An 18,610-nucleotide genomic window follows, 5' to 3' on the forward strand; every position below is an offset into this window, starting at 1 on the left:
CTGCTGGAGGGTGAAGTCATTTCATCTGCATAATGGCTTACAGATGTTCACTAGCTTGCAGTGCTGCAGAGACAGAAGGTGGGAGCACACAGGAAATACTGAATATCAGAGAAAAATGTCAAACTTCTGCATCCCTTAACTGATTTTTCTTACCTTGCATTCTACCATTTAGCTTTGATGTTAGTAGTGATTTATAATTTCAGAACAGCAGCTAATGCAAATCACCACATTGAATGAGATAGCAAGCATATGTATTTAAGCGAGCTTGCCTAAATATTTCCATTATTTAGCAGAAATATGATTTTATTTCACATTCACATTTACTAAAGAGACTTGCAATATTTTTATACAGGATGTTGAATCTGGTTCTGAAAGTGGAGTGGATGTTGCTTCAGTAAATCACTCGCAGACCAACTTGTCTTCTAATATCCACGCTCCTGACCTAGCATCTCCCTCTTCAGTAGCCAGCTCTGGAGCTAAACCAAAGGCTGGGGTGAGTACAAAGGTTATATTTTTTTAAACTTCTCTTGTGATTCCAGTTTGAAAATGAAATAAAAAAATATTATAATATTCACTACTTGGATTATACAACAGAATGTGTGTGACACTGAGGAAAAAATGAAAGTGGTCTCAAAGGGCCATTTTAGTGGCAAACAATATAGAAGTTTCATATTTAAAAATATACTATTAACAGCAGATTATTACAATAAGCTGAGATTTTATATGAGAAAATAATTTAAAGGAGATATGCTATTTAGGAGGGTAAGTTTTTCTGAAGTTGTATCATTCAGAACATTTCCTGAATCTTATGAAGGATGCTGCCAGAGAAAAATTGTGGCTGATTTATGATGTCCAAACCCAGTCATTCTGGTCCTCTTGAAGGTATCTACTACCCTACTGATCTGAGAGTGTCACTCTAAGGCAAAATTTGTCCAGTGGTTCCAGATGCTTAGGACCAGAGGAGAACCTCTGAGCCAGCAACGCTTTTCTGCCGGTCCCAGTGCATGCTAGGTGGTCAGGAAAGGCTGGCCTGAGAGCTCAGATACGGCAAGGAACCTCCTTCTATATTCATTCATAGATACACAGAACTATGAGAAGCATGGTTCTTTCTTTTGCTTTTTTTCTATCTTTTGAAGAATTCTTCTTCATAATGCTTCAGCCATCAACATGTGCAGAAATTCTCAGATGTCCTAGAAACTCCTGGTATACTATCTGTTCCCTCTTGAACTTGCTGTTTCCACTACAACACACTGCCTCAAGAAGCACAGAAATCTAGACTTCTAAGTTTTGCCTATGCTGAAAAGTCTTAGCATAACTCCTACTCCATCTGTTCATTTATTGAAATGCTTCTGGTTACCAGACCAGCAAAAAATCTGGGATAAAATATTAAAATAAAAAGTGTAGTTAGCATAAATATATGTTTAGAACAATTCTATAAAAAGTAAAATAGAGGCTACCTGTCATTTACTGCACTACAATAATAGCAAGTTAACTAATGCCTTTGATTGTGGCTAACAGAAGTTCTAATAAACATTTACATTTGGGATTGTTCACTTGTACAAAAATAAATTCACTTGTAATTTATCATCAGTGCATAACTATAGCAAATAGAGAGCTCTGCACTGTGTCACTGCATACATAGCAGCACAAATTCTCAAATAAGTACATATGTTATTCTGGAAGGTGATATCCCATTTTACCAGATCCTGAGAAGCACACAGAAACTTTTTCACTTTTTAAGGTATTAAATGTCCCTTTTAAATTTTGGTTTCTCTGCTAGTATTTGGGAAACTCTTGACACCTGGCTTTGCAGAAGTGTGATACTTCTGGCTGTGCAGAAGTATCTAACTCCTGGGAGTTAGATATTTTGTGTTAATTCAGCTTCAGCAAGTATTTTTCTGACTTTTGCTGTGATTAATGTATCATGCTGAACATATATGCAAATGTTATTTTATAATTTTATAATTTTTTAATAAGTGAAGTTAAATTTTCTCCAAACACAACTGTCTTCTAAAGTTTTGCAGTCACAACTCCTTCTACCCTGTAGCAATCCATGTAGTGATCTCCTCTGAAAATCCACAATGTGGTGTTCTGTCTATAAAGGAAACTGTAGTTTTTGAGGTTTGGGGAAATTTTTTGTTTTGTTCTTGTTTTTCTAGTTTTGATTTGGATTTTGTTTGGGGGTTATTTTGTCAGACTAGCTATAAGAATAAAAATAATTCTGCACTTGAAACTCAGTGAGGTACTTTTTAATGGTAATGGACTGTTTCAGAGATTTTGCTCCCTTTTTGGAGTTTGTAACTGTTGATCTCCAAGGATTCCAGATGCTTAGTCTCCAAGGTCAACTTCTTTTGTTGTGTTTATTAATAGTATGTAAACAGGAGTGCAAGGGTGATTAGTTATATTATGGAATGATTTGTGGTATTTTTAAACAAACTATAGCGAACAGTTGACTGCATCAAAGTCAGACTGTAAAGTTAAACACCACATTGCATGCAGACCAGGGTAGTGGGAATACCAAGGCAGGGCAATGAGACATGAATTTGGATCTAGTTCCTGATAAAGAACTTGTAAAAGATATTAACTACACAGGATATAGCTCATAGATAGAAAATTTGTGTACAGAACAAACCATGTCCATTCAGGTTCATTCAGCTTTATGTAGATTTAAACCAAACAATTTCAAACAGTGTCACAGTGTGTTGGGATATCCATAAGCAAAATTTGGTTTGATAGTCCTAGTGGAAATGTTTCACTCCTTGGTTTATGGAAAGCAGGACATTTTAAATTTTCATGAGAAGATTTTATAAAATATTAAACAAGAATTGCATTTAAAATAGAGTGTCAATTAGAATAGTCTTTGCAAATTAATAATATGTATTATTTTAAATAAAATTAAGGTTATGTGTATATATTTTCATGCACAAGTCGTTTAACATTTCGTGAAGGTTCACTTATGGATAGTCAAACCCATTCTTGTCAGTGTGAATGCCTGTGTACACTACATATCCGTATGTATAAGCACACGCCTGCGTGCTCACACACACAGAGAACTCCTTACTGAACACAGGCATGACAAGGAAAAACAGGATTCTCCACAGAGCATTGTGAAAAGGCTTCTCTATGATGCTGCAGGGTGCAGCATCTGCCTTTGATATGCAGGTGTACTTGGTATTTTGGGCTTATGAGAAGCATACAGCTGAATAATCTCCATCCTAAATTTAGGATGCCACTGTTAGATCTCATGGTGAGGGTGAAATAGCATCATGTGACCAATAGGGTGTTTGAGCCACAAATTGTACATATTTGGAAAGGTGCATATATGGACAATCCTTGCAAATATAAGGATTCACTTGACTGAACAGATATATTTCCTACATAATTTAGGATGGGATAGTAAGAAACATCTTTATGTTACTTACATTTACAGAGAAAAAAGAAATCCATGCTTCTATAATTAGCACATCTTTATGTTCTGGGGGTTTATTAATCAGTCTCCAAAATAGACAAAGAATTTTGTATATCAGCATTGAGGATATACACTTGGCTAGCACTAATCACATGAGAGTTGAAATCAGGCTAAAAAAATAAGAAATCAAGAGTCTTTTGCCCCAGCAGCCATGAGAAACACTGGAAAAAGGGAGTGTCTTGTCTGGATTTGAAGGGAAAGGAATGTAAATATTCTACGTGTCATTGCCTTCTACAAATCAGTGCTATACATTTGGACGATTAAAATATTCTTAACAATAAAGACCAGAAATTATTTATTTTTAAATGTGGTTTTTATTATTATAGAAACAATATGGGACTACATTACTTAAAATGTGTTTTAATGACTAAAGCTAAGTTACCATATCTTTCTCCAATGCCCAGTTAAAAGCTAATCGGTTAAGGAAAACTTCAATTAATTAAATCAATTATCATTGTCCTTTTTTTTTTTTTTTTTTTACTTCCTCTGTACAAAACATTGGCTAAAGGACAGCAGCAACTAAGGCATAAAACTTGTGGCCAAAATTTTGTCCTTGAACATCTGCTCTGCAAAGCCTGTTTATTTTCTGTTCAGGTGAAAAAAAACCCAGCCATAATTATTTTCTATTCCTTGTCTTGGCAGTCTTATCCCTCCTGCTTCAATAGTGTCCAAGTTAACCTTAATCACACTGTACAAAGGTAATCAGGCATCTATTATCACCAGAATAGCTGGTACCTAGGAACAGATTGTTTTTCAGATTAGCTATAATGACTCATTTAAGATGCATTCAATTCTCAAAGTGATTTAAGACATCAGTTATGCCTGCAAGTATAAAATTACCTAGTCTGGCTGAGCACTGGAATGGGCTTCAGGCATAGCTGCTGGTATCCCCGAAGCCTTGGATGAGCTCAGGAGTCCACTTCCACAAATCTTGTTACTGGATTGGGACAAAAACCTGTATTACCTAGATGGCAGATTTGCAAACTTTTAATTTCTGTGCACTAAGATAATTTAACCAAATGTGATTTTGATTCATAATCATTGATTTTAAAATTTAAGCCTTTTGAAGAAAGCCAAATCATTTTATGAAAAATAATTTTGAGATCTGTAGATTAAGAAAGGGTTCAAGATTCTTGCTATTTAACTACACTTTTTTTTTTAATTATGAAAGAAGATAAAATTTATTGTAAGTACAAGGAAACCTTTATTTCAAATTAAATATTAATGACAGAGAATTATCAAACTATTCCAAGGGTTTGAAATGCTTACATTTCCTACTGCATTAGGTTATATAGTAAATTCAGTGAACCTTGAGGTATGCAAACACATACAGAATATGTCAGTGCTGACAAATCTTTAGCAGTGGGTCGTACAATTTGAAAGGTGGTAGATTTTGGTCTCTGAATTATACTTTTATGTTATATTTGCTTATTTATCAAAGTCCTCATGTAACTTTTCTAAATTTTGCTGCCATTATAATATTCCTTGAGTTCTTATTTTAACTGAAAGTTAATCTGGTAAGCATCAGGAAGAAAGATCCTTACTGTGCAGCAAGCAAGATTAGTTCAAAAAGTGTTTCTTTAAAACTTGATTATTTTTATAAATACAAAATGAGTGTCTTCTCAGTGCCTGCTCATGTTGATTAATTTAGTATTGTCTTTCATATCTATGTTCAAAAGAAAGTGGTTTAGACAACCAAGGTAAGGGAATTATGAAATTAACTTTTCACACAATCACAATTTCATTTGAATTCTAAAAACCTGTTATTTTCGTGTACAAAAGGTAAAATACCATTAAGTTACATTTGCCAATCATGTATAAGAAAACAGCAGGATTATACTGCATTTGTTATATGAACTTCTCAAAAGTTTTCTTTGACTCAGTCTTGTTCCCCGAAGGAATCTGTATTCTGTTTTAAGTATCTCTTCCTATGATAATCCTAAGTGTATTTATTTTATCTCAAGTTAAATGACAGAGCTTTTTGTTCTGTGGAGTCTTTTAAGCACTGTAAATCTTAAAGGTGAGCTTTGTCTGGGGAGGGGGGGTGGGTTTTTTGGGTTTGTTTTGTTTTGTTTTTTTGCCATGAGCAAGCTACTCCTACAATCTGAAGCAAAATCACTAAATCCAGTCATGACACCTTTGACAGGTGTCACCTTTGCTTTGGTAAGGGACAGTCTCTCTCTCTCTCTTTATCTCTCCTTCAGTATTGAATCCTGAGTGACCAGTGTAAATTCACAATGCAATGAAAGGTTTGCAATTTTATACAGGTACAGCATGACCCAGGAAATACATCTGTTAGGTTAGCTGCTCTTAGTTCCAAGTTCAATCCCAACAAAATATTGGTAATCTAAATAAATACCCAGCTTCTGAAGTGCTAAGCATGAAGACTTCTGAGACTTTCCAAGATGTCAAGTTGTATACTTACATTTCTGTCTCTTCTTGCAAATTCTTTATAGCAGCTATGCTTATATACTGATTTTTTTTTCTCATGTTTTCTACCTTTTGTAGAGTTGCTGACACTGTCTTCAACACTATCTCCATCTGGTTGTTTTTGATAATCATTTTTTATAAACTGAAGAAGAAGTTTATGACTTCTTCAGCTGTAACATCACTAATTGTGCTGTTAGAAATATAAAGTACATTTTTTCACTGTATGCTGCCACCTGGCGTCTTGCTCTTTTAGATGAGGGGCGCTGCACGGGGGACATCAAGAACTTGGACACAGGCAGATATGTTTTTGCAGAATTAGTTAAAAGTTTAATGATCAAAATTAATTATCATAGTTTATTTTTAGTTTATATTTAGAAATGAGGTATTGCAACTTTGATAACAAAATGCTTTGACTGAAGAAAAAGCTCTAAGTGAAAATTTCAAAGACACTTATTGACTTAGAAGTTGTTCCCAAAGCAATGTTTATATTGGAAAAGTAAAGAAATATGCAGACATCAATTTGCAAGTGGGGAAAAAGTGGTTTTTATCTACTATGCATGGATAAAATAACCTGTTTAGTTATTTGCACCTCTTTCCAGCAAATAGATGCTTCTCGTCATGACACACAGATAAGTCTCCTGGCAGCCTTGTCTCCTTCCAGTGGTTTATGGATATGCCTAAACTGTCTCATTTAATGGAACCTTCCAGGTGACAATTATGAGCAAATGACTTCTTCTAAAAGCTATTTCCAAACATTAGGTTAAAGGGTTAACATAGATATTAGGGTGATGGTAACAGTGGGTGGACATTGATGCTCCCTTGGTTTAAGACAAAGAGCCTAAAGAACTTTCAAAGCACACGAATAGCAAATTTTAGATGGGCCTGCATTAACACTATGTTGAATACTCTTTTATCAGACACAGTCTTATTTTGCAGACTAGCATTGTTGAGGACAGGGATTCAGCCTCCTACATTAGATATAAACCTGAGAAGGAAGAAAGCAAAACTATGCTGTGTATAAACTTAGGGGTATTTGCACTTGAAAATAAATTTAAAGATTATTCTTCATCTGTAAACCTTCTTCTCTTGTGAAATCAACAGTAGAAGGCTCTGTTTCTCTAGACATGCTAGGTTTGACAGAATGTCAGGATATCAGCATTTTTTTTTAGTTAAACAACTCTCATATGAAGCTGGTCAAGCCTAATTTTTTGAGAATTTGCTGGACTTTACTTTCCATGACAATACGTTCTGAATGCCAGACACTACATGAAATGTTCCCATTTGTTGTCCAATTTTCATGCCTGATAAGTTTAGTTCAAGTCTGTCTTCTGTGCTCTTCCATATGGATTGAGTTGAATCCCTACCAAGTTTCCCTTTTTTCCCTGAAGTTGCTTAAATATGTTTAACTGTACGTCAGTATGAAGTTTTAACTCTTTTTCAGCACCTGCCAAGAAAAGCATACATGACATTTATATCGTATCATAGGAGTTTTTAAAAAATACTTTGTAAATTTTCCCTGTCAGTATGTAATCCATATAGTGCATTTCTGCATTGAAGAATTTCAATTCTGAGATGGAGTATGGCATTCTTGTTGCATGTATGTGGAAAGCTGGGCAAAATTCTTAAATCATTTTCCATTAAAAGGCTGTGAGTGCAAAATTGCTGCAACTTATGAAAATTGCTTATTAATGTCAGTGACATTAGGAACTTATTTAACTGAAGAAAAACAAAATCCACTAAGCACGGAAAAGTTTTATTAATGATTTTTGTTGTTGTTTAAATTGCTACAATGCAGAGTTTTATACATCTGTATGAAATTGCATTATTTTTAGTATCAGCCAACACTTGCAAAAATGATCACTGCAGGAGATGATGGTTGGAAAGGTGAGGTACACAGCAAGTAATCACTACTTCTTAAAAACAAGGGACAATCCTTTTCAAGGATTAAATCTATGAACATTACTGATATTTTGGAATTTAAAAGTAAATTGATCTCAACACGTGCTTAGGCATTTTTCTGGGAAAAAGTTTATAACCCATCAAAACAACAGATGGTGCACATTATCATCACAGGCTTACTGTCAGTCATGAAATGAAGTCCTAATGCAGGACTTGCATTTTACTCAAGAATCACAATTTGTCATTGGGATTTCCATGTTTTTATATACATCCTCTAGTCTACTGCAGATCTGGGGAGTGGAAAGTAGACCAAATGTATCCAACACATGTGGATATATGCTCTTAACCACCGACATCTGTACATGGAAGCCCTTAGTGGACTATTTCTCTTCATGGAAGCTTTCTTTCTCTTGCACTGAGTTTTATCTCAACACAAGTTCTCCTAGTGACACATGCCTTCTCTCTTTCATGATTGATAGAGCCTTTCACAGCGAGTAATAAATGCCAAACATTTCTGGGAAACTGTTGAAAAGAAGAAATCTGAAATTTCCTGTTAAAATTGTACTGAGATATATTGCATCAGTTATTACATCTGTACATCTCACCATTTTTAGAATTCTACCTCTTTGAAAGGAAACAATTGGAGGATATGATGGGGGATTAATTATACCACATGCAGATTAGCATAAGGATTTTAATTATATAATTCCTTGAAACAGCATTGAAGATCTGTGCCGAAAGGAGGAAAAAGGTTCTGTGTGAAAGCCTTTGATAAACACCATAGAAAAAGAGGTATGCATACATTTGTGGCTGTTTCCATCCTGTTCAGTGATAACTCAAGATACCTTCAAAATCACCTGGAGTAGAATTTCAGAAAGGGTCAGTAGGTCCCCTTGCTGGACAGCATGAAGGGATGGAAAGCAAGAGAACTTGGAGACTTGTTGCAGAAAGCTAGGTCACAAATTTAGTGGGAACTGGGCATAAAGGGCTTTAAAGCTATGAAAAACATGAACTTTTTGCCAGCAGACTAATAGGTGACAAAAGGTTGCAACTTTATACAGCCCAACAGTGTTGCACAGGACTTTCAGCTGGGACAAACTGTTGTTAAAAGCTGAATTGTTTGTTACCTCGTAATTGGCGAAGGACGCCTTTAATTTTAGTTTTGGGTTGCTCTATGAAGAAATACATTGTATCTCTATCAGACTCTGTGAGTACTTATTACATCTCCAAGAACTGAGATCACTGGGAGATAAGTAGTCAAACTAAATTGCAAGGATTTAAGACCATCTTGTGACTTAAAGACTTTACTTATCCCTCTGCAATTCAGAAGAACAGAAAGATCAGAGTCTTTTGAAGACGGAAAAAATAGTGTCATTTCAGAAGTTCATTTGTAAGGTAATGCTTAGGTTTAGGAGTGCAGTTCTTTCTTTCTCCTCCTTTGTGTGATTCAAGGAGGGGGTTCAAACCACCCAGCTGTCCCATGCAGTACTGCCATGTAAAACAGGTGAGATACAAAATTATTGCAGGCAATCATATTGAGCTGCCAAAAAATTACTGAGAAACCTACTTCTTTGAGTATCTGCTGTGCTAATCTCTGAAGTGAGAACTATTAGTGACCGTTTAAACTAATATTTAAAAAGCTGTCTTGACAAGGAATTATAGGAATAGGAGTTGTTCTATATATTATAAAGTAGTGTTACTGTAAAACTGTTTTTAAGTAATCCTCTGTTTTTCATATCCAAAGGTTTGGTGCTTGATGGGATTTTGGCCTATGTTGAGATGTTATGAAATTTAAATCACTTATGGCATAATTGTATATATAGAAACAGGAATTATCAGAATTATTTTAAAATTATTATTTACTTTAACTTAATTACGCTCCTGAATAATTAAGGTATCTTTTTTCCTGTTTCTTCTTCTTTCTTTTTGTTTCTTTCCCTTTTTCCTATTTTGGTTTCTTCTTTTCTTCTTTCTTCCTTCTTTCTTTATTCTCTTTCTTCTTATTATTTTTTTTTTCATTTTCTCCTGTATTCCTTCTATTTTCTTCGCATTTTCCATCTTTCTGACTTTTATTCTGGCTCTGCATCTTGCCTAAAGTCATTATAGTTACTTACACCAAATTGTACCCACCCTGCTCCAAAGTACAGTTTGCCTCCTGCATATTCCATTTCACCAGATCACTCCCAATAACATCACTGGAATGGTTGTGCAGCCATAGTCTTGCTCATTTCTGTAAGCATCTCAATTTCTTCTCTTCTAATATACAGCTGGACAGCAAGTCTACCTGTGAATTGAACAAGGTAGAATATTGGCACTCAGTGCAAAGATGGGTATTTGATGTTTTCCCAGCCATGGGCTGGAGCCCAGTGCCCCTGGGGGACAAGTACATCACTAATAATTGTTTACACTGTCAGTCTTGCTTGTATTGAATTCAGACTCCATAAATTCATGTCTGTGCTTGCAGTTGTGGTTATTTTAAGTGTGATTTGGGGGGAGGGGAATAATGTGTATTTAGCTGAAAAGAGAATATGCAAAACCTCAAGAAAGAAAAGCTGTATTAAAGGGGAAAGAAACAATGTAATATGTAAATATATCTTTTGTGAGAATTTCCTGTGTTTTATCTAAGAAAGAATTTCAGGCTTGAGTCCAAGACAAATAAAGGAGCACAGAACAAGGGAATGAAGACAGAATTTGAGTAAGAAAAGCAGTGACAACAGTTAAATCTTTCTGCCAGTAGATGGAGAGCACAGGAAAGTATAAGCATTCACATAAAGAAAGAAGGAAAAACCTTGCATCAGCTTCTTTAAGGGAGTGAGAGATGAAAGAAGAAAAAAGCAAGAAGCAGGGTGGGAGGAGGGAACAGATTGTAAACCAGGGGGAAATTGGGAAGAAAAATGGATTCTGAAAAATAAAGAGGAATTTATAATTGCTAGAGTGTCAGCTCAGATTGGTCAAATCAGTTTGTTGGCAGCAAATAAATAATTATCTTCTTTTATGCCTTGTACACAGTATTCTTTTCTTCTGGAACATGGTTTGAAAACGTGGCATGAATATTTTGCATTACTGAAATGGAATAAATCCATGTCTGCCTTTTCAAGTACTTTTCCAGACACAGACATGCTGTGAGTGACATCATGGAAAACCTTTTCTTTTTGTCCTTTGCATATACCTCTCTTATAAGGAATTTTCTTCCTCCTGAGCTCTCCTTCTTCCTGTCTCTCTCTCACTCTCTTCCATGTCTCACTTCTTGCTTGCTTGCTTTGCTTTCCCTTTTTCTTTTTTTTCTTTTCCTTTTCTTGTCTTTCCTTTTTCTTGTTTGTTTTTTTTTTTTTTTTTTTTTTTGGACTTCAAAGCCAGGGTGGAAGCAAGGAATTTGGTTAGCTCTCTATTTAATAGTTGAAAGAGTGTGGTTTGGGGTTTTTTAATGCACAAAATTCCTCTCAGTGAGACATGCCACACATTCTGATCTCTCCCCTTCAGGCAGTTACACACTATTAAATATGGGGTTGGAAATGACACACGTCTGGAAATACAGAAATGAAACAACCTTCCACTTTCTGCACTGCACTATACAATGAAGGTGTTGTAAATTGTTAATTGAATGGCATGGGCTTCTAGTTAGTGGGGCTTTCTATATATAGAAACTGTACATTCCAGTGTGTTGCCACTTTTTTATTTTCTTCAAACTGACAGAAGAACCTTTCTATGTTACACAGAGATTAGCAAAGTTTTATTTTGTAAACCACATAGGTTGTGCTCTGAAAGTTTTCTTTCTATTTACCTTCCCTTACCAAACAGTCTTTATGACATTTTTGTACTATCCCTGTTTTAAAAGAGAAATAAAATCCAGACTACATGTAATGGTACTTGATACTCCCTGTATCCTGCCACCCAATAAATGGTGAAATATGATTACTGTATTTTAAATAATACTGCACATATTACATAGAAAATAAAGTATTGCCATGAAGAATACAGAAAGGAAAGTAGGGTACTGTTTAAGATGGAAAGATGGGAGATCCTTTGAACTCCCAAAGTTATTCTGAAGTTTTGGACTCCCACCCTGAGAAGACAATATTGTCTGTATTGGTCAAATCACTTTGTTGGCAGTAAATAAATAATTATCTTCTTTTATGGCTTTTATGCCTTATGCCACTCTGAGAAGACAATAATGTCTGTATGTGAATGGCACTGGACTGGGAAGTTTATTCTCCCACAGCAGTTTGATAGGTGACAAAAAACTGCACATGGGAGACATCTAGTGAGGAATTATAGGCCATTGAGTCTGAAGACTGCAATGTGAAACTGAAGTAGGGTTTAATTTCATAGAGGGAGTGGAATAGATGATGGAATTAATCACTCAGTAGTGTGACATCCTGCAGAATGCACTTTCTTTACAAAGCCATCACTCTTAGTCCAGCATATTTTAACCACAGTGCTATAGCCCTAGGAGTGTGAACACAGTTTACTAGTATCAATGAGTAAATGCAAGATTATGTGGGAGTAAATATACTGTTCCTTTTAAATGTGATGAGTTTCAAAACACCTCAAAAGATTGACTGAGACAGGTGTCCTTGGAAGCCTAATGGAACTTTCAGATAGCAATATTTTCAATTTAAAATATTTAGTATTTAAAATTCTGAATTTTCTGCTATTAAGTTCAACAATTCAGTGTCGGATTGGAGAATCCATGGGGTGATAATTTTAAGGCACATAGAAAAAAACATGACAGAAAGTGATAGAGCCAATTTCATATCCAGCTTTCAAACCATTAAAGCAGAGCTGTGTTGGCTCATTGTAGAGGTTTGTTACACAGTCACATGCAATTTGTCTAATTCTACTTTTGCTGCTTTGCCAATACAAAAGCAATTCAAGAAAGATCTAGTTTTGCTGCTGCCAGCATTGAGTGATGTTTCAACATGCTTAGGGATTTCACATAGAGGTTTTTTAAAACCTCTATTCTTAGGAAAGGAAAAAGAATCCTTAACAGGTTTCTCACGTAGTTTAGCACATCCTGTGGATAATGTCTTGGAAATGCAGAAATTATAGGGAGAAAAATCAACGCATATGGATCCTATATAAGGAAAAGATAGAGTTGTTGTTTTTTTTTTTTTTTTTTCCCTTAATTCAGAGAACCTATCTACCTAGAAGCCATTCTTCACTTCAGGAAGACATGTGATTGTCAAATATTGTGAAAAAATTGCCAAGAAATAAATTAATTTGGGGATTTATATGTTCTCTTCCTTCCACTTTTAATAAAGAAGAATTTATAATTTCTTCCAAGAGCCTATGTTCTGCCTTGAAAGCATAACAAAATTTTCAGAAGTCTAGTTAATTTATGCTAAAAATTTCTCTTCTGTAAGCAACATAAATATTTGGGAGTCAATGGGATTAGGCTTGTAAGTACTTCCAAAAGTATGTTGCTCTTTTGCTCTTTTTCTTTTCATGTCCCAAAACTATTTGCACTTTTCTGAAGTAGTTGCTCCCTTCATCCATAACACACAGTGCTGAATTCAAAACAGGTTTTTTTAGTCATAGGCTGAAGTTTGTGCATACACAGAATGCAGGTCATTTTTCCAAAGTGCTACCACAGAGAATCTCTGATAAATTTTCCTAGTCCCACATGATATTTATACCTCATTTTTTTATATACTTATGCAGAATTTTCTTTTTTTTTTTTCCCCCTCTTTTTTTCCTGATGGGTCCTTTGACACACCTATTTGAAAATGTTTAGCTGATAGATGAGATTATTTGCCAAAGGAATTTTGAAGACCAAGAACATTTGAAGAGCAGGACCTTGAGTCACTGAGACAGAACCAATATGTCTTGTAACCTTATTCAGAATTTCACAATCCTTGCTAAACTGCAAGATAAGGGCCAAAGGCAACAAACCAGCAGGAGCCAACTCAGAATGTGCCAAAGTTCATAGAACAGTTGCTTCAGGCTAAAGTTTGTTGACCCTTAATCACCGGGGGTCATCAGTGGTTCTGCTGCAGGGCCCTGCAGAACGTGAGCCCGATCAGATCTCCTGCTGCTCCTGCCCAGGCTACCGGCGGGGCGGAGTGAAAGCTGGGATATACGAATTCCACGGCAGCGCTTCATCGGTGCCTGCCTGTAAGAATGATTTTTTGGGTTACCATCCTTCCATAACATGTGTCTTCTAATTCTAAACTCCCTTAATCTCTTGCAAATGGTGTAGGTGGGGTTAATCACAACACAGGCAAAAGATTCCTTCCAGTTAACATGCCTTGTATGCTTTTGGTACTGTGTTTTGTCACTGACTGATATTAATGTAAGCACATATATACACAGTTTAAGTTTTAAATCATTTTTTGTTAAGTCACAGGGATAACATTGTTGAGAAATGCCCTTTTCCTGTTAAGTCTCCTTTGACTATTAGTATTACCTTTAATAACTGCACTACAATGACTATATTACTTTGCTGCAGAATTCTGTGAAAGACTGTAGAGAAACAACTGGCATTTCACACTCTAATCTTGCAACAAATTCAGCATTCAAGCATGCACTGACAAAAAACATGATTTGGTCTTGTGGTCTGTAACAAGATACCCAGCAGTAGCTACTAATGAGTAAATGTAGCAATGATGCCGTTCATGATATAGTAAAATCTTTAATGCATATTTTTATGAGCTGTGCTATATATTTGGACAGTTCACAATTTTTTTACAAATGTAATCTTTATGACAGTGATAGTACTTTAGTAAAGATCTCATTCCTGCAAGTTAAAGGCATTTTAATATAGTCCATGGAGAATATAAATTGCATTAAAAAGTTCTTCAAAAGCTCCAGAATTGTCAGTGATTCTCATAATTCTTTTATATATGAAAGCAGAAAAAGAGAAAGAGGCATAAGGGCATATTGACCCCTGGAGCAGCAGTGGGCTGAAGGGGCTGAATATTTTGGAAATGGAGGATCCTCTTTAGAAGGAAAGTGGGAATGGGGAAATAAGAAGGATAACAGCAGTTCATGTTTCACTAAAAATTAGAAGATTAAACAATTAATGAAGAAAAAACACCAAAATATTCTGGATCAAAAATATTCAGTATTTTGTAATGTTCAGGATTATGAGAGCCTAGATGCTTCAGAAAAATACTTATAGGGCAAGAGTCACAATTGTGATAAAAGGCAAAACACAGGAGGCTGGAACCCTTCAGGCTTTTCCTCATGAGGGTCGTGCCCACATGAGCAAAGCTTTCTCATTGACTGTTCCAAGTGCTTTCAGTACTGTACTCTTTGCTGTGATATCCAAAAACGTTTGATTATCAGTCAAGATCCCAGTGTTCCCAGAATAATTAGAATGTTATTTATATGACACAAATGATCATTTTCCTTGTACTCCCACATCAGTCTGCTTGAGGACTGTTGCTTTATGCTGGTTACATTCCTTCTGGTGTATGGGTAATTCTTCTGCCCTGTTTGTACAGGATCTTGCACAATGAGGTTGTGGTCTCGGTCTGTGGCTTTTGAGTACTTCAGTAATACAAATAATGTTGTCAGTACTTAAAATACATTTGTGAAGTGTAATCATGTCCGATCTCGATGATAAGTAAAGCAAAAATACTAGCAGGCTACCAATATCACCATTATTCTTATTTTTTTCAATTGCTGCAAGTATGGTCTTTGATTTCAGTAACAAGAAGATTTTTTATTTCAAGAAGATTTCAGTCTAAACACCAAGGAAAGGCAGCTCACAATAGGAGAGAAACCAAAAAAAATCACAGAGTTGTTAATGAGTAAAACATTTTAAAAATTGCTCTCTCATTATCTTGTCTTCAAACAACAGTGGGCCAGGGGCAGCATTTGACATGGGAAGGGACACTTATAAGTCTTTGTGGAAAAAATTGCTGGATGCAATGACTGACTGTATTTTACAAAATAAGCCAGTGAACAAGGCATCTATGAGCCTGTTTTTGATCTAGGAAAGAAGGCATTCTGTGAGAAAGAAACAAATAAGCATGGTCATAGCCTTTGTCAGAGTTCAGATCAGAAGCAGGGAATAAAACAATAGCAATGCAAGTACGGATTTGGACTGTGCTAGGTGAAATATGAAGGTGATGACTGATAATTTTCATCTGAAATTGGTGGGTGTTGACTATCTCTACAAATGAGAATCAAAACAGTTTTAGACAACAGATACAATCAATAACTTATATTTGAAGTTATGGAAATGACATAAATATATGTAAAAGCATCATTTGAGAAACACACGTGATATGTAGCTATGATGGGAAAGTGTATATGAAGAATTAGGTAAAATGTTTAAATGCAAGACTTTTTGTATCATTTATACATGATGGATTGAGGAATTTATTTTAAAAATATGTCTGCACATAATTTTTCCTAGTTTGAAGGGGTTTTTTAAAGATTTCCTCTTCGGAAAATAAACAGTGGATTTTTTCATTATGTGAATAATTGATACCTCTACCTTCTTCCACATGTCATTGTCATCTTCTAGCAGATAGTCTTTAAGATTTACTTGGAAAAAAACCACAAATTTGCATTTTTTGCTGTCTGGTGATCTTACAGTACTATTAGCAAATTATATCCCAAAACCACTATCAATATCACCTTTCAAAATGAGAAATTGACTCAGTTCTTCCCACTGGCAAATCACCTTCCTGTGTGAATCCACATGGAATATACAACTTCCATAAAATGCATGGGAAATCTTTCTTAATTCCTGTTGAGGTCTGTGTGGTTATCTGAAATTCCCACAGAAGCTGTATGAGCTATTAAATCTCTCCTTACTGTTTTCACTGAATTCTAATAGCTAGAATCAAAGTAGTAATTACACTGTTGCTGTGTTTTTGTCCCATGGGTTGTGTACGTGCATGTATGAAATTCCCACTCTTGCAAGCATTGTGCAGGTCAGCTATAATGTCCAGCACTGGGAGTTCTGGTGTTTACCAAGCCCTTTATTTCCTCCTCTTCAACAAACACATCTGCTCTGTCAGTTTCTAGATACTCTGGAACTGACTCTCAGCTAAATAAGATTTTCCCAAATAGTGCAGCTGTCCTTCCACTAAAAGGCAGTACCTGAGGAAAATTTCACCAGTTCTGCCTTCCACTCTCCCAAGTCTTGGCCCCATCAGCTGTTCATTAAAATCATACTGATCCCACTGTGATCCCGCTGTGCTCCTCACCTGCAGGAGGAATTCATCCTAAGGAGAGAGATATTTCATTGTAGGATTACTGCTCCACTGCCTATTTTATTTTGGACTAAAGTAATTTTAAAAGATTTTGGTAATTTCATTTTTAGGTAATAAATTAGTTGTTAATGCCAAAGTTTGTATAATACATAGAAAATAATTCCATGTAATAAGATCTTAAATTACTTTGAGAAAATTACTTTCAAATAGAATAATAGAATCATTAAGGCTGATCATCTAAGATTCAACCATGAATCTAACACTGCAAGTTCCCCCACTAAACCATGGGGGACACAAACATTACATACAAACCTAAACACTACATCTATATGTTTTCTGAACACCTACAGGAGTGGTAGCTCCACCACTTCCCTGAGCATCCTCTTCCAATGCTTGACCACACTTTCAGTGTGGAAATTTTTTTCCTTTTATTCAATCTAAACCTCCATTGTCTAAACCCCGCAATGTGAGGCCATTTCCTCCCACCCCTCTGCTTGTTATTTGTGAGAAGAGGCTGATCCCCACCTTGCTACAGCCTCCCTTCAGGTAGTTTTGGTATCAGAAGTTGTATTATGTTACTAGGCATTTTAAAAATTGGTTCAATATTGTTTTTAAGGCTGCACTAATTAATTGTTTTATGACTCTTTTCCCTAACTGGCAGTAGAAAATGTACTTTGTCTTGTTGGATTTGTCTTTCTGAGTCTTTCTGATCATGAGGTGGCTCAACAGTTTGCTTCCTTCTCACATGAGGTACAAAATTACACAGACACGTCATGACCCTTCTTTGATGGGGTTAATTCAATTGGTTCCCAGGCACCAAAATTGGTTCTCAAACATTATTTCAGTAGCAGGTTGTAAAACTGACAGGGCAAATAAAGCATCTGATGAAAGTGAGATTGAATTGGCCAAAGAAACATCAATTTATTTAGCATTTGAAGTCAGAAATGATATGGGAAGGTAGTCTTCAGTGATCTAGGAAAGGAATCAGTGGTTGCCAAAGTCAAGGAAGGCTTCCCACTGATTTCTCTTAAGTTTAATTAACAAAATTACTGCAGTTGATCTGTGTTCAGGGTTTTACATGGGATCATGATCAGTGATAATTCCTGGAAAAGTTCATTTATCCACCAGTAATTCAAATTAAATAAATACTCACAGATGGAATTGAGGTCAATTTTGTCACTTCAGAAGTAAACACTTTTATAGTATATCATATCTTTCATTCCTGGCAAACACTTGGGAATCAGCCCAAAGTATAGCAAGTGGTTTGATAACTGTGTGTCGGAATGTGGAAAAGATATCTAAGAGTGACTGGCTTTTAAGTCTTGCCAGCAAAGGCGTAAGAAGATTGAGTCATTTGCTACGGAATGTAATTGAAAGTTCAACCTTGTATTACATTAATGGTAAAAAACCCAGTTAATTGTCACACCATATACAAGAGAAAGTTGCAGACTGGAATCATCTGAAGTCTTTAAAACAAATTAGGTTACTTCCTAGGGAGCAAGATTGGATCCATCTTCCCATGTCTTTGGAAAGATGTGTCATGATTTCAGAAGTCTCTCTTGTTCCAACAGTTCCCATCCACAGAAATTTCCTTCTTAGGTTATGAAAAGATTGAGATTTGTTCATGAATCAGTATGTCAGC

At 35.7% G+C, this 18,610-nt stretch overlaps 1 protein-coding gene across 2 annotated transcripts in view; it reads left to right on the forward strand.

Moving 5' to 3' along the window:
• Nucleotides 1-18,610, forward strand: part of DLC1 (DLC1 Rho GTPase activating protein) — a 219,168-nt gene that overhangs the window by 56,719 nt on the left and 143,839 nt on the right. For both annotated transcript variants that reach the window (XM_053975618.1, XM_053975619.1), the window contains one exon: nt 353-493. In XM_053975618.1, coding sequence (XP_053831593.1) covers nt 353-493 — 141 coding nt within the window. The remainder of the gene's footprint in view (nt 1-352; nt 494-18,610) is intronic.

Source organism: Vidua macroura, chromosome 4, assembly GCF_024509145.1.
Source record: "Vidua macroura isolate BioBank_ID:100142 chromosome 4, ASM2450914v1, whole genome shotgun sequence".
Classification (NCBI taxonomy): Eukaryota; Metazoa; Chordata; class Aves; order Passeriformes; family Viduidae; genus Vidua; species Vidua macroura.